The sequence below is a fragment of the Lycorma delicatula genome, chromosome 3 (genome assembly GCF_047948215.1).
Source record: "Lycorma delicatula isolate Av1 chromosome 3, ASM4794821v1, whole genome shotgun sequence".
NCBI lineage: Eukaryota > Metazoa > Arthropoda > Insecta > Hemiptera > Fulgoridae > Lycorma > Lycorma delicatula.
Genome location: NC_134457.1, coordinates 115,113,739 through 115,131,405, shown reverse-complemented (window position 1 = coordinate 115,131,405; position 17,667 = coordinate 115,113,739). Strand labels below are relative to the sequence as shown.

The 17,667-nt window shown below is 30.7% G+C and overlaps 1 protein-coding gene across 4 annotated transcripts in view; it reads right to left on the bottom strand.

The window, feature by feature from the left end:
* The window catches only part of LOC142321913 (pyruvate dehydrogenase phosphatase regulatory subunit, mitochondrial-like), a 128,816-nt gene that overhangs the window by 36,862 nt on the left and 74,287 nt on the right, over positions 1–17,667 (bottom strand). For all 4 annotated transcript variants that reach the window (XM_075360429.1, XM_075360431.1, XM_075360430.1 and 1 more), the window contains one exon: positions 14,195–14,349. In XM_075360429.1, the coding sequence (XP_075216544.1) occupies positions 14,195–14,349 (155 nt within the window). The remainder of the gene's footprint in view (positions 1–14,194; positions 14,350–17,667) is intronic.

Below are 17,667 nucleotides of genomic sequence, written 5' to 3'. Positions count from 1 at the left end.
AGTATGTCAGCCTTTGATTGTTCGTTCAGGTGGGAGTGTTTCTGCTGCATTTGTGGCTTCCAGTTTTATAACCATGTTGTAATGTATTATTTTGTGTTTATGGATAGACTTTTTTACTGTAGGTATTACCAGGTTAAATTTTGTGTTTTAGTTAGTTAGTTTGTTCTTGTTTGGATTGAGGTTTTCTAATTAAGGTGGTTTATTATTATTTCTCCAAGGTATTTAAAGTGGGATACGATTTTGACTTTATTAACATTTATGTTTACTTATTTTAATTAAGTTGGTTTTTTGGGCATAATTTATGTCTTTTCATACGATACTTTGAGGCCAACTTTATTTTGAATGTTTTGTAGTTGTTAGAATGTATGTTGTGTTTTAGCTTTGGCAATGCCATTTGCTAGCAGTGCCAAGTTGTTGGCAAAACAAAGGCAGTCTGTTTTGATTTTTTGGCCTATTTTTATTTTTGGGAGAATTTTTTAAGTCGGTCCCTCATTAACATTCCAGACTGCAATTGAATAGTAATGGTGAGAGTCCATTGCCTTGGAGCAGAACTGTTTTGATCTCAAACAGTTCTGAGAGTTGACCTCTGAATTTCACTTTTGACTTCATGTTTGTGAGGATCAGTCTTATCATGCTTATTAATTTGGGATGTAGTCCAAAGTGTCTTGGAATTTTAGTAGAGATTCTCTGTGGATGCAATTGTATGCTTTCTTGAAGTTTACAAATATTATCATCACGTGTCTGCTTCTTTTTCTGTTGTATCCATTATTAGCTTGAGACTCATAATTTGGTCTGGACAGCTACTCCAGGGTCTGAAACCTCCCTGGTATTCTCTTAGCTCTTTCTCGAGTTGTAAAACAATTGATCCTGGTGAGGATGATTCTTGAAATAATTTTGTATGTAGTTGTCTAAGAGTGAGATTTTTTTGTATAAACCTTTCCATTTATTATATAAAAATTTAATTTCTCTTATTTTATATTTATTTACTATGAATATTACAACATTTGTAATATTACTTATTGTAACATAATTTATTAAATTATTACAACTTGTTATTTCATATTATAACATTATACTTAAAATTTGTAATTTACTATTGTATACTTAAATATTTGTATTTTTTTTGTGGAATTGTGGAAATAAACTGAATTGAACTGAATTGTTTTAGTTCAATTAGCAATATTTTTAAAGTGAAATTTTTATTTAAAAAATACAAAAAACAACTACATCTATCACATGCATGTAGGAATTCTCTCTCTCATTCTGACAAATAATTACATGGTTGCCGATACTTCTTTACTTGGCATTTTGCAACTGACAGCAAAAGCAACACATCATAATAAAATTAAGTATAATGACCAGCATTATGCAGGTTGTACGGTAGTAAATACTTAAATTAGTTCTAGAGTAGCAAATACTAAAGTATTTACTACTGTACAAACTGCATAATGCTGGGTAGGTTTTCCACACTCCTTTTTACTTTTTCTAAATGCGAGTAAAAATAAATTTAACAGATACTGAATTTTTAAATTATTAAAGAAAAAAATAACTTTTATTAATTTAAAAGTTAGGTCTTTGAACTCCTTATAGTTCATAATTTTTATAGACAAGTGTTTGCAAAATGATGTTTGGTCATAATCTTTACCTAATAATTAGGCTACACAAACATTTGGATGCGTTTTTATTTACTGTTTATAAATTGTTGAATATAACAATGAAATGTTTTTACATTTGAATTGTCAGACAAATAGCTGTAATGAATTTATCATTTAGTGACTAAAATCTAGTTTCACAGACTAATTTATTTATGTTCAAAGACAGTATAATTTATTGATTGTGATGGATAAATAATTTACTGTCACAAACACTAGGATGTTATTAAAATTATTATTATTATTCTGACGTGGTAGTAAATTCCTCAGTTGGCATTTATGTGGGTTATATAAAACATTGTGTCTTAGCACATATATGTGGTCTGTGAGTGTAGGTATTTGTGGATCTTGTAGTGTAAATGTGTGTAAAAGTAATTTTATAACTAGCCTAAAATGATATTAAATTTTCAGTTTTTTTTAATTTTGTTTATTACAATTACATTTTTCTGTTAATAAATAATTACTGGGTTTTCGTCAGATAAAATTCATTAATAAGCAATATGGCGACTACTTCTGGAATTGTATCAGAAAGATCTTTAAAAGGTCAAGCACAAGAAATTGTACATAAGTAGCTCAAGATTTTGAATGCATGAAAAAACAAGTTAGCTCACCTGACATTAATGTCATTAACATGGCAATAGAGGATACAGACATTTCTGAAAATATGGATATTTCTAAAATATATTCATAAAAAAAATTCATTTTTTTATACAGTAAGAAAAGAAACTCTGACAAATAAAAAGTTACTGTTGGTTCTGAAAGAATATGGTATCAATGACTATAGTTGGGACTGTCTATGAAAATTAATAATAAAACTTGGTTTATGATGGAAAAGATGTCAGTTGCAACAAACTGTACAGCCAGATATTAAATGGAGAATACATGATTTGCAGAATATATGCAAATACAAAAAAGATTGTTGAACAGAGTCTGTTTAGATGAAACCTACATCGAAGAGGAACATTCAATCAAAAAATGTTGGCAGTCAGCTGAAGAACTGGAAGTTCTTAAAAAATTGATAAAGCAATAGGCTAATTATTAGAGACCGGATTATATGCAACATAAAAAGCTTGAAATATGCATGCAAATATCCATGAAAAATGCATAAAATATGCATGAAAAGTGTCAAAATGTGCAACTTTAAATAATAAAAAATAGTAAGTTTTAGTTATTTTATTTCAAAATCAGCATACAATTAGTAAGTAGTTGAATAAGATATTGATAGATTTAATAATTAACAATTATTTAACATTTTGGTACTTTTGTAAACATAAACAATCAGATGTACTGTTCCGCGGCTGCTAAGTGTGCTCTAAGAGCCATGCAGCTAAAAGGTTTGGCCGGCTACAATGTAAGATTTCATTTATTAATAAGTTACCCTACCGAAAAATATTGTAAATAAAGCAAAATATGCATCATTACTAGATTTAAGGAAAATATGCAATAACTGGTGAGAATGGGCTTAATGTGGAAACGCATATGTAAATATGTAAATGCATATAATCCGGTCTCTACTAATTATTATTCATGCCAGTAGAGACCAAGGCTTCGTAAATGGAGCGTCATTAATATTTAAAGCTGGGGAAAGAAGCGGAGACTATCAGGACTCCATAAATTTGAGTAATTTTTGCAAGTGGTTAAAAGAAAGTCTTTTACTGTTATTAGAATCTCCATCAGCAATTGTAATAGATAATGCCCGTTACCATTTGGTTGAGAAAGACAAAAATACCAACTTCTGCATCACTTAAAGGCGATGTAGTGAAGTGACTGGACAATCATAAGCCTGCTTATGGTAAAGCATGGCCAAAAGCACAGCTTTAGCAATGGTGAATAATTTTAAGTGGGAAAAAAATTCATCATGGACAAAATTATTCATGAGTATGGCTATATACGTCTAAAGCTACTGCTATACCTCCCCAATCTAAATCCAATTGAGTTGATTTGGGCTGCAATTAAAAAAACAAGTGGCTGAGCAAAATATCAATTTGCGTTTAAAAGAAAAAAAATCTTTGTTTGAAACTCTTTCAAACTTATGGCAAAGAAAATTGGAAAAGTTATTGTGAACATGTTAAAAAATTGAGGAGTTACTTTGAAAATTATATCATAATTGAAGAGGAAATGGGTAAATTTATAATTAGTGTAAACTGCAACTCTGGATTGAATGACAATCAAAGAAGCGGTGTCAGAAACATAGAAAATCTAAGCTATGAAAACTAAATGCAGTTTAAGTGGTTCCTAGTAACCTAAAGTAATTTGTAATCTAGTAGTGTACCTTGGTGAGGGAAGGGTCACACTTATCAACACTGTAAATTCTGCCTAATTCATTTTTTTTAAAGTTTCACTGTAGTAGAGTTGTAAAAATACAGTATATTGTAGTAGTTTTATAGTGCTAGTAGTAGTTTAGTAGTTCATTACAGTTTGCAAAGTACCTATTGACAAGTAAGTAATCATTAAACGAGGGTGAAAAAATCAGGTCTATCTATATTAATGTAATTTAAAAACTCAACAGAGTAGAAATATTTCCGGTCAAAGGCTCTTTAAATATTTACCAAGATAGTTTTAGACAGATTAGTTGGAGGACTTTTTAAACCAGTAAGGCAGTCTATAAAAAATAGTTTATGAAACATAAGGCCCTTTCTTATAGTTTAAAGTACTATGCTGTGTAATATGAAAATATTTCAATGGTTAAATTTTATACAACTGAATATTGTTATTTTTTTTTTACATAAAAATTATTTATTTATTTTTTATGAAATGTACCAGATCTGGAAATAACAGTGCATGAAGATGTCAAAATTTTTAATTACTGTTCATTTGCTGGAATATTTGACTCATGTTCCTGGATTAATTTTATTTTATTTTGCTGGTGCTCATCAAAAATGTTTGATTCCAATAAATATTAACTGACTGGATAATGATGATCTACATAAAATCAATAAATTTGGATCAGAAAAAAGGCTTTACTCTTTTGATACAAAAATGTTAAACAAGATAATAGAGAGAGATTCAGTAATCAAGTTCATGATTCTTTACAGTAAGACATAAGTAAGAAAGTTTTAGAATAGTGATTCTCAACCTTTTAGCTCCATGACCCCCAAAAAGTAAAAAAAGTGTATAATGAATATTTTGCAATCCCCAAGTCCAACCCAATGAAACCTAGTTAAAATTATTTAGCTGTGTTGTTAGAGACAGGTATCAACATGCATGTATGAAGTTTACAAACACGAGTATTTTACAGGTTCCAACTTGATGTATATGTGCTCCTTGTCATTTGGTCTGCTTGGATAACATTTGCTGTGAGGTGTCGAGTTCAAACATGCATATGATATGTTTGAACATGTGTTCTCAGCAGTAAAAAAGAGGTGTAAGGGGCAGAATGTCAGTTTAGTTTTGAATGTGAATTGTACATCTTGTACCTTTAAGTTTTTAAAAGGTTAGTTTCATTAAAAATAATAATTGAAGATTTGGTTTTTTAGTATGTAGTCTGTTTTTTTTTTTTTCAATTAGATTCTTATGCAAATGGATAATCTGTGAAAAAACCAAGTGAGCCATCAACATCCAGTGAATTGATTGGTAAATTGGTAAAAAGATAAGATTGTACAATGACAGTTATTTAAATTATGATTATACCTCACTGGATGGAAAGCCGTAGTGCGTTGTTTGTTTCAAGCCCTTTCTGTTTAAAGCATGAAAACATGAAAATTAATTCAAAACTTGTAAATTAAACATCTGAATCATAAAAGCAAACCCTTGAGATTTTTCAAAAGAAAATTAACATTTTACATTCTAAGAGAAATCAACAAGCTTCTATTGGTAGTTATTCTATTTGTACTGATAAAAGTACACTTGAAGCATCTTACCTTAATAGCATTAAGACTATTTCGCCCTCTCAAGAAAAATGAAAAAGAAAAAAGCAGTAAGACTAGCCAAGATGTCCAAACCTAATATTGCTACTGCAATTGATATGGTCAGTGTTTTAATAGGCATGAAACAAGAAAAAAAAACTGAAAAAGATTCCGCTTTCAAAAGACACGATATTAAGGTGAATTGATGACATGGCTGCTGATGTTCATGATCAGTCAATCCAGCAAGTGAGTTCAAGTGAATTTTTTAATATTTAATTTGATCAATCAACAGATATGGCAAAAATTTTTCATGACCAGCTCAAGCAAACGTCAGTATAACAGCTGCGCGTCAACAAACATTTATTTATACCAACTTGATGACATTGCAACAGTGAGAGAGCAAGAGAGTGATAATAGTCAATTATTCTATATATAGAGTATTACATATATTCCTGTCCCTTTTTTGACCACCACTCCCATTGCTGTAACATCACAAACTGGTCACTTGTTTGGATCTTTCCGAGAGAGAGCCAGCCTTGTACCGAACGACCGAGCCGCAAAGGCTTAATGCATCAGAGGTTTTGGATTAGCTCATTGAAATGTCTGTCGATAAAATGTTACAACTACAATTCACATCTGAAGATTCAGGTAAATTTTGGCTTGCTCACCAAGGTTAATTTGGAAATTTAGTCATTTAAGCATTGAAAATATTAATCCCTTTTGCCATGAAAAGGGATTAACAGTTATTAAAAGGGAATCTTACCTCCATGAAAATGGTTTTTCATCTATGGTTGTGCTAAAAACTAAGTATAGTAATAATCTTTTACCACTTGAAAGCAATTTGCTTTTTTGTTCCTAACATAGATCCACATATGAAGAAATGTTTAAATAAAAAAAACAAACTAACCATTTCATTATTTTCTTATATGTGTAAATATAGTTAAAAATTGTTTATACAGTACCTTATATTAAATAGTACTGGGGATGAAATGTTTTTATTGACAATATATATCTGTAGTAATATATCAAAACATATAGGAGTTTTATTCATGAGATTTAAAAAATTCTCCTCACTGAGTGTTCTGTAGATATGATTATATATATTATCTTTTTATTTTGCTAAAATCGATCCTTTCAGAACCCATATCACCTCTGTACTAATAATTAAAATAAGTATGATTTAAAATGATCCACCCAGGTACAGAAAATAAAATAAAATGACACTCACCTTATTTTTTCATATGATTTATACATAAGTACTTTTGTGGTAACCCGCATCATCAGTTGTAGATTTTTTTGTAAAATACTTTGTACAGAATTACATATTAAATGCAAAAATTAAAATATAAAAATATTAAAATTACATATAAAAATACATCACGTCAATTAAAAATAAAGTAAAAACATACTACACACTATACAGTAAACAAAAACAGTATATAGGAAACCCTCAGCCAATAAAACTACAATTCATAGAAAATCAAATCATCCTTGGCCTCACAAAATTAACACACGTACAAATAAAATTAATACAGCCATCCATTTTATACAAAATAATAAAAATAAATTAAACACAGAAATAAATACTATAAAACATATTAAAATTCATAATGGATGTAGTGATATGTTAATTGATAATATACGCAAAAAACAAATGTTGAAATTTAATAGTCCAAAACTTTAAAACCAATAAATACATACAGAAATTTGAAAATGTTTACTTAAGATATTCATACACCAATAGCATTGTTGAAAATACGAGGGTTATTTTTTTTTCAAGGTCCAATCGGTCACAAAATTAAAACCACAGTGAAAATAAAAAATTTTTTATTTATAACAAGTACTAACATAGTTACGCTATATCTCTACATAGTCACCGCTCCGATTTAGACATTTGTCGTAGCGTGGTACCAACTTTCCAATACCCTCGTCATAAAACGGAGCTGCCTGTGGTCTTCAGCCATGTTTCTACACTGGTCTGCAGCTCGATGCCATAATGTTGTCCTCCTAGCCAGCGTTTCATGTGAGCAAAGAGGTGAAAATCAGATGGAGCCAAGTCCAGGTTGTATGGTGGGTGAGATCAAACACTTCCCAACGAAAACACTGCAGGAGCTTCTTTGTTACAGCTGCAGTGTGCGGCCGAGCATTGTCATGGAGAAAGACAATGCCTGATGACAACATTCCTCTCCGCTTATTCTGAATTGCCCTTCATAGACATTGAAGAGTCACACAGTATGAGGCTGCAGTGATGGTCGTGCCACATTCCATGAATTCCACCAAGAGAACTATTCCGGTCCCAGAACACAGTAGCCATACACTTTCTGTTGAAGAAGGTTCGCTCGCTTAAACTTCTTTGGTTTACTGGGAGAATGAGAATGCATCTACTGTTTGAATTGTTCTTTTGTTTCTTCAGTTTCAAAATGGACCCATGTCTTGTCCCCTGTGACAATTTTGTTCAAAAAATCTTTTCCTTCTCTGGAAAACGCTGGAGAAACGTTAGGGAGGCATCCATTTCCGTTGTTTTGTGATGGTCGGACAGCATCTTGGGAACCCATCTTGCACACAGTTTGCGGTACTGAAGTCTCTTACTCACAATGGTGTAGGGAGCTGACCTTGAAATTTCAGGAAACGAATCACTTAATACAGAAATTTCTTGAATTGCCTCATCCAGTTGCTCAATGAGATCATCGGTTGACACTCGCTTCCTTCCCTAACTGCCTGCATCATGAACATCTGCACGTCCTGCTTTAAAGTTCCTGTACCATTGTCATACTTTGCTGTCACTCATTGAAGTTTCACTGTACACATTACTTATTCGTCGATGAATTTCAGCCGCATTACACCCCTCAGCCTGAAGAAATAGAATTACTGCACGCACTTCACACTTGGCGGGAGATGTTATGTTGTAGACATGTTTACGTGCTAGCTGCGTGTTCAGAACTAAATGAAGTGACGTGGCGTGATTGAAGGCCATACTAGTGATGCTGCACAACACACATGCGCAAAGGTTTATCCGATTTTTGCACGGGTTTTTATTTCACGACCAATCAGACTTTGAAAAGAAAGTAATCCTCGTATAATTAAAGTTTATGATAATAATATATTTAAACCTGCATGTAAAGCTAACAACCACATAATAAAATATTTATAAAACAATAATAATATTACTGATTCATAAAATTTATACAATTTATTTTGGGTTTGTAAGATAAAGTGTAATGATTGTGAGGACATTTATGTAGGCAAAACCAATAAAACTTTTAAAGCCAGATTTTATGAACATTTTAGACATAAAAATAAAAAACTGGGTTTCTCTAACGTTGCTGATAATCAAATTAATAATAAACATTCTACTTCAGATATTAATATTAATTTAGAAATATTAGAAATTGAGAAAGGAGATGTAAGAAATAATAATAAAAATCTAGATATTCTGGAAAAGTATTTTATACGTATAAATATAAGCAGGGATTCAACTTGATCAATTCACAAACAGAATTTGAGGAGACACTTATAAAAGCTGCAATACGTAGCAGCACTTTTATAGATATTTCACACACATTTTATTTAATAGTACAGTACTATAGTATTGGCTGGCCATATATATGAAGTAGTATGTTTTTACTTTATATTATTTTTAATTGACGTCATGTATTTTTATATATAATTTTAATATTTTTAACATTTTATTTTTATGTTTTAATTTTTACGTTTAATATGTAATTTTATACAAAGTATTTTACAAAAAAATATCTACAACTGAAGATGCGGGTTACAACAAAAGAACTTTCGTAGAATCATATGAAAAAATTAGGTGAGTGTCACTTTATTTTATTTTCTATACTTGGGTGGATCACGCTAAATCAAACATATTTATTTATATTATCATATTTGCCAACATAAAATGATGTACTATAAACTACTCCATACTACACTGTTATGTATTTACATGATGAACAGTTTTTTTTTAAATAAATTAATGACATAAAGGTCAGTGCTACATTACTCCACTGTTATGGATATGAAGTGGATATCTATTATCATGGATATGAGACGAGACAAAAGGAAATATCAATGTCTATTGACTAATCAACAGACAAACCATCACTAAGAGGAAAATATTCAAATAAAACTTTTCAACAACCACTACAGAAGAAATAAGAATCCACAGAAACATGATGTGCATTAAAATTAATGTCTATTAAATATGGAAGCAGATTTCAGCAAAAATTATCATGAATAGGTAATTTGTAAATATAATTTTGATGAATATATTATAATACATTGGAACAAGTAAAACATCATGTAGGGTTCTTCAGATATCTGAGGAGCAATAATGTAGTGATAAGACAAGCTGGAACTATAAACTCAACTTTTAAGGAATTTTTAAAATGGTAAAATATAACAAGTTTTATTACTGTAGTATCAAGAATATATGACCTATCCTACTGTTCATTTAAATTTAGAGATCAGTAATGCTAACCAACAAGCAGCAGTTGTCTCAGAATATGAATTTGTTCATTTTCTTGATATGTGAAAACTTAAATTACAACATATACTATACATGGATTTCATATTAACAAGGATAAAAGTGAAGCTATATTCTGGGTATATACAATACAGAACATAGACAGATCACATATTATATGTGATTTCATCTCTATCAAAATCAATCAATATCATTTATATATATAAATATTTTTATTTTGTGTTCAGTCATTTGACTGGTTTGATGCAACTCTCTAAGATTACCTATCTAGTGCCAGTCATTTCATTTCAGTATACCCCCTACATCCTAAATCCCTAACAATCTGTTTTACGTACTCCAAATGTTGCCTTCCTGCACGATTTTTCCCATCTACCTGTCCTTCTAATATCAAAGCAACTATTCCAAGATGCCTTAAGATGTGATCTATGTCTGTCTCCTCTTTTAGCTATATATTTCCAAATGCTTCTTTCTTCATAAATTTGCTGCAACACCTCTTCATTTGTCACTTTATTCACCCATCTGATTTTTAACATTCTCCTATAGGACCAGATTTCAAGAGCTTCTAATCTTTTCTTCTAAGGTACTCTGATAGACCAAGTTTCACTTCCATATAAAGCTACAATCCAAACACATACTTTCAAAAATGCATCAAAAAATTACCTCTGTGCTATTTAGCATTTTAAATTGTTCCTGATTCATCCACCTTTAGTAATTCTACTTTCCAAACAACAAAATTCTCCTATCTCCAATATTTTTTCTCATCCACTTTTATATTCAGTGATCCATCTACTTTATTTCTACTACATTTCATTCCTTTCGTTTAGTTCTTGTTTATTTTCATGTGGTAGTTCTTGTGTAGAACTTCATCCATGACATTCATTGTTTCTTCTAAATTATTTTTACTCTAAGCTAGAACTATTATATCATCAGCAAATTGTAGCATCATTATCTTTTCAACTTGCACTGTTACTCTGGACCTAAACTGTTCTTTAACATCATTAACTGCTAGTTCTATATAAAGATTACACCAGTAGTGGGGATAGGGAACAACCTTGTCTGACTCACTTTTTTATTATTGCTTCTTTCTTATGCTCTTTGATTATTACTATTGCAGTTTGGTTCCAGTAAATGTTACCAATTGTTCTAAATTTTTTAAAATGCTGAACATTTTATTTCAGTCTACGTTATCAAATGCCTTTTATAAGTCTATAAATGCCATGTATGTTAGTTTGTTTTTCTTTAAACTTCCTTCTACTATTAATTTGAGTGCTAAAATTGCTTCCCTTGTCCCTATACTTTTCCTGAAACCAAACTGGTTTTCTCCTAACAACATTTCTTCCACTCACCTCTCAATTATTCTCTACAGAATTCTAGTTAAAATTTTTGATGCATGAGTAGTTAAAAGCTAATTGTTCTGTATTCTATACATCTGCTCCTGCTTTCTTTGGTATTACAACAATAACACTCTTTCTGAAGTCTGACGGAACTTCATCTTTTTTGTAGATATTACACCAGTTTGTATAACCTATCTACTGCTTTCTCACCTGCACTGCACAGAAATTCTGCAGGTATTCCATCTATCCCAGGAGCATTTCTCCCTTTTGAATCCTTTAATGCATTAAATCCAGATCTCAGTATTGTATCTTCCTTTTCATGCTTTTTGACTTCCTCTTCTTCCTACCAGTTTCTAATAATACCAGTACCAGTAACACCAATACCTATAACACCAGTTTCTGATTCATTTCCTCCATATAACTCTTCAATATATTCCACCCATCTATCAACCTTTTCTTTTGTATTGTAAATTGATGTACCATCTTTATTTAACACATTATTAGATTTTAACTTACGTATCACAAAATTCTCCTTAACTTTCCTATATGCTCCATCTATTTTACCAATGATCATTTCAATTCCCACTTCTGTGACACTTTAATCCACATCCACTCTTCTTCGCTAATTTACATTTTCTGTTTATAGGATTTTTTAATTGTAGATAAATCTCTTTACCTCAGTATCATTAGCATTCTTATACTTATAATTTCTACGTTCATCCATCAGCTGCAATATATCTCCTGGCACCCAAAGTTTTCTACCAGTTTTCTTTGTTCTGCCTAAGTTCGATTCTGCTGATTTAAGAATTCCCTTTTTAACATTCTCTCATTCTTATATATATTTTCTACCTTATCTTTTTACTCAGACCTCTTGCGATGTCCTCCTTGAAAATCCTCTTTAACTCCCCTTTCTCAAGTTTCTCTAAATTCCACAGATTCATCTGGCACCTTTTCTTTAGGTTTTTAAGCCCCAATCTACATTTCATTATCACTAAATTATGGTCACTATTGATGTCTGCTCCTGGATATGCTTTGCATTTGATGAGTTGTTTTCTAAATCTTTGCTTAACCATGATACAATCTATCTGATACCTTGCAGTATAACCTGGTTTTTTCCATGTGTATATTCTTCTATTATGATTTTTAAACTGGGTGTTGGCAATTACTAAATTATACTTTGTGCAGAACTCGAGAACTCAACCATTAACTCCTGCAAGATAGTTAATGTTCATCTAAATGGTCATTAACTATCTTTAATTTGTTATTGTTGACGAAAAATTCATTTGTACTGGTCTGCTATGAATTTTAGCTAAGCTGGCTTTTTATGTAAAGTATGAACCCAATCTCCTAGAGTAGGTAATGCAAGGGATTATTGGAGTGCCAAATAGAATCCTTGCCTTGGGTGCTATACCCTAATTTTGTTTCTGTTGATTGTATTTTTATTATACATTTGAAAAATAATATTAAATATAATTATTAATATTCTGTAGATTTATAAAAAGCTGTTTGAAAAAAAATCAATTTATTATGTTTTTGTTCTGTTTTTTATTACAGTTTAATATTAAATGTTGTCTTCCTGTGAGTGATAAAAATAAAATACTATGACAATATTAAAAGTGTAAAAAAATTATGATAATAAAGTAACAAAGAATTACTAATCATAAAAATCAAATTTAGTAACAAAAGATTTGAGATTTGCCATCAGCAGCTGTGTGATACTGGAGTCCCACATAAGGAAAAATTGACACCCAACCTCTGCAGCATCAGACACAGGGGGATATAAACTACAAAAGAATAGAAAAAGAATAAATTGATTCCAGCACCTGTAACCTATATATTAATTTGGCTAATATTATTAATTTATCAAGAACGCCATTAGCCAAACAAATGGGACCAGAAGTAACGACTGCATTCTGGCAGCCATCAATTGAATTCAGAATGTTTTGGTAGAGCTGTTTCACTGCTTGGTGATAAGAACTGGAGAAATGTCAAGGCAAGAAATCTTAACACATAGCTTACATAATGATCCCTCCTGTTCCCTAGGAATTGGAATTGCATTTAATGTGTTAAAAATATTGAAGAAGAAAAATTAGTACTTTAGAATCTTTGACATGTCAAATGTCTGCTGAGGTATTTGCTTCAGTGGCATCCTGACATAGGCCAAACTGGTGTATTATCAGGTTTAGAGGGTCTAAAAGACAATCTCCGGTAAAGCCCATAAGGGCTGGAAACGCAGGAGGTGGTGTAGCGAATAGGACTGTCACAAGGTGGGTGTCTATGGGGGGTCAGGATGCTGAACTTTTTTGAGGATGGATATAGAGGTTGGACTTTGATAACAATAATGAGAACATTTTCATGTATTTCTTAGTTACCAGGATTATTTGATTTTTAACTGAATTTTTAATATTAACAGAAAACTCTTTAAGGTAGATTACACACCTTTATTTTTTCGAACTAGTGTCTAAAAGAAAATTTAAACACATCAGACAAATTCAGATTTCTGCTAGAAAATGAATCTTTGGCAATGATTTGAATTTCTTAATATTAAAGAAAATTATATCGAGTGCACAAAACAGTAGCCACCTAAGGTCATTAATTTAAAATAATAAAAATTATGTCAACAATAACAGTATTAATAGTAGTTACTATAATGAATATAGTAATTTTACAGAATTTACATTTCACTACTGAACACAATGTACACACACACACACACACACACACACACACACACACACACACACACACACACACACACACACACACACACACACACACACACATACACACACACACACACACACACACACACACACACACACACACACACACACACACACACACACACTGTAGTTTGATGAAGAAAAAAATTACGTTTATAAGTGGAATCGAAGTATAGTGGACGTTCATATCCCATTCTTACACCAAATACAGCACCTCTAGTTTCAAGCACTGAATACAGTGGAGAACAACGTAATCTTCGAGCTGTCTTGTACTCACATTGAGTTGGATATAGTATGGCATAATTCCTGTAAACATAATTCCATAAACAAAATTAGTTTTTTATGTATTTAAGATAAAACTTTAATCATATTATCATTCAAATTCAGAAATAGCTAACAATTTTCATAAATGAAAAAATGACTGTATCAAACCTCATGTTAATTTTACTGGAATTAACTCAAGATTACTATCTTCAAAGTAAGCTGAAGTAAAATCTCATAAATGTTTTGCAATTACATTACTCAAATATTTTCTGATATGTGTATAATCAAAAGATAACACTGCATTAACAAAACATTTTGTTATTCCTCAAAAACTAAACCTGATCAAAAACAAGCACAGTTCATTACATAAAATAATGATCAAATAACCTTTTAACTGGTCAGCCAGGTAAAGTGAAGGAATTAATAGAACATGTCAACTAACATACTGTGGAAGAGGATTACCAAAAAGGAGGTTATTAGATAAATGAAGATATGGATACTTGACCACTGAGGCAATGATACATGTAAACATAAATTGAATACATCTTTTGCTATACTACATTTAACAGTCTTCTAGCTGGCTACCAGGTCTACCTACTTTCTGTCTTAGTCAAAATGAATGTATACTGAATGTAATATTCAGTAGTTATTATTGAGGTTAAAAATATTATTGCACTTGTTATAATTGTACAATTTCCTTCCTCCTTTTTATCTTTAATTTTCCCATGAAATTATTTTATCACCATAATTCATATTTCACAAAAAAAGTGTGTTATTGGCTAATCAAACAAGTAGTTAGCAGATAATATCTTAAAACCTCACGTTTACAGCAGCAAATGAATTTAAAATATCAGAAAATTTTATATCCTTTATCTTTATATGACTGATACTAGTACATTGCATTAATATAAAAATAGCAAAACTGTAAAAAAATTCTGCACGGGAATGAGAGAGACAGAAATTAAAAACACTTTCAAGGTTATCTACACAAATATAAATATAATAATAAACAGATATATCATGATGCTAATCACACTGCAGATAATAAATATGCAAATGTTACAAATAAATAACAGATTTAAATCCCCAACTGTAGAGAAAATACCACAATATAAAAAATAGGAAAAAATGTAATTATAGAACAACAACTAAAACTGAAAATGATAAGAGTAAAATAACTAATTTTATTTAATTTATTCAACATATGTTTAAAATGTATAATCATAATATGACACCAAAAACAATATTTCTGAGCCAGGAATTCTGCTACTGACTTCTAAAGAGCCTTTGGTCGCTATAGGTTTATTTTCATGTATTTAGCAAGTACTGAATGTAGAAAATGTGATTAAAGAGAATTATAACCAACCAAACCATAAGCAATCCAAAATTACAAATTACTAGTTAATTACAAAACAACAGTAAAAAGTACAATAAAGGGGAGAATTAAAATATTTAATAATTTTTACAACAAATTATAGTTCTTGAATAAAAAACACTATAAATTTTAAGTAAAATTAAATTTAATGAGTTTTTAAAATATTGTATGTAAATTAAAATTTTTTAATTACATAATATATAGTGTTCAACAATATCTGTTTGTAAAATGGTTCTCTGCAAACCTGGTAAATTTATATTCCTACATTTACAAGTAATTTTTAAGTTAATTTTAATTTATATTTTCAACATAAAATAGGTTTTCAGGAGTAAACAACAGGAGATAAAGAGAAAATATATTTTAATTTTGATAACATATTACAACTCTCCCTTTAACAAAATTTCTTACAGAGAGAGTTTGCTGTAAATAGTTTAATAAAGAACAATATTAAGAGAACTGTAATAAACTTTGAAAACAACATAAATTAAAAAAAAAACACATAAAAAAGATTATTAAATTATCCAACATATTTATCAGAGCATTTAGAAAAAGATTCTAATGGCAGTAATATATAAAAAAAAAATCATTTTTCTTGTCGTTAATTTTAAGAGTATGTTCTTTATATAGTATTACTGACCAGCAACAATAGTTAGGTTTTTCATCATATTACTGTTTTTGGGTCAATATCACTGGCATAATTTCAAAATTGCTCCTATTATGTCATTTTTTGAATCATACAAGCCAACAAATCAATGATTTGAGTTTAATTTTTCCCAATGTTCTTGACACTGCCAAAGCATGGTCCTGAAATTGGCACCCTATTTGATGAAGCTAATTGGGCGTTTTTTAAATCACCCAATTTAATCCAAAAGATACTTCAACAAAAGACAATTCAAAATAACTTTATCATTATTAAAATTTTCCTGCATTTTGTTGAATTTTTTTTCAATCATTCACATATTACATTTGAATTTTTGTTACAGTGGATTTAAAACCAGGATTTAAGTGCAGTGTATTTTACAAAGAATATTCATAGAGTAAGGGCTGTTGGCTTACATTTAAATATTAGTGGGTCTGAACACAGTTTTATACATGCAAGGCCATCTATTGGCTATTTACAAAGTCACTGCGCAGCTGTTGTTTTGATTCAGTAGTCGTTTGCCTGCCGGTAAATACAGATCGCAATGTCCATGACAATCATTTCTTCCGCCAGTTATGAAGTGCTTGCTGTGACTCAATTTTTATGTGCAAAAGGATATACAGTGGCGCCATTCAAGTTCCCCAAAACTGAAAAAGTTTAAGCAATCTCTGTACTTGAGTTGAAAAATGTTGGCTACCGTTTTTTGGGACAAAAAGGGCATCATTTTGGTTGATTTCATGGAACGTGGATCAACAATTACAGCTGACATATACTGCGAAATGCTCACCAAACTGAGATGTGTGATCCAAAATCGACAACGTGGGAAACTGTTGTAAGGTGTAATCCTCCTTTACGACAACGCATGTCCTCACACTGCTGCCTTAACCAAGAAGAAGATTCAAGATTTTCATTAGGAACTTTTTTGACCACCCTTCACTTAATTCTGACCTTGCACCTAGCGACTACTTCCTCTTCCTGCATTTGAAAAAGTGGCTTGGTGGACAATGGTTTGAAAACAACAAGGAACTCAAGACTGCTGTTGTCAACTGGTTCAATTCCCAGATGGCGAACTTCTATGCAGAGGGGTTAAAGAAACTGGTGCAGCATTATGAAAAGTGCTTAGAACTGAATAACGATTATGTGGAAAAATTAAGTAGATATATAGTAAACTAAAAGTGTAAGTAAAAACCTTTTCTCATGAGTTAATTTTTTTAATGACCAAATGGCCCTTACTTTATGAATATGCCTCGTATAACTATTTAATTGGAAATAATTGTACACTATAATGATAACATATTAATTTTTTTTACAAAAATTAGGATTTAATGTTTATATACAATAATAT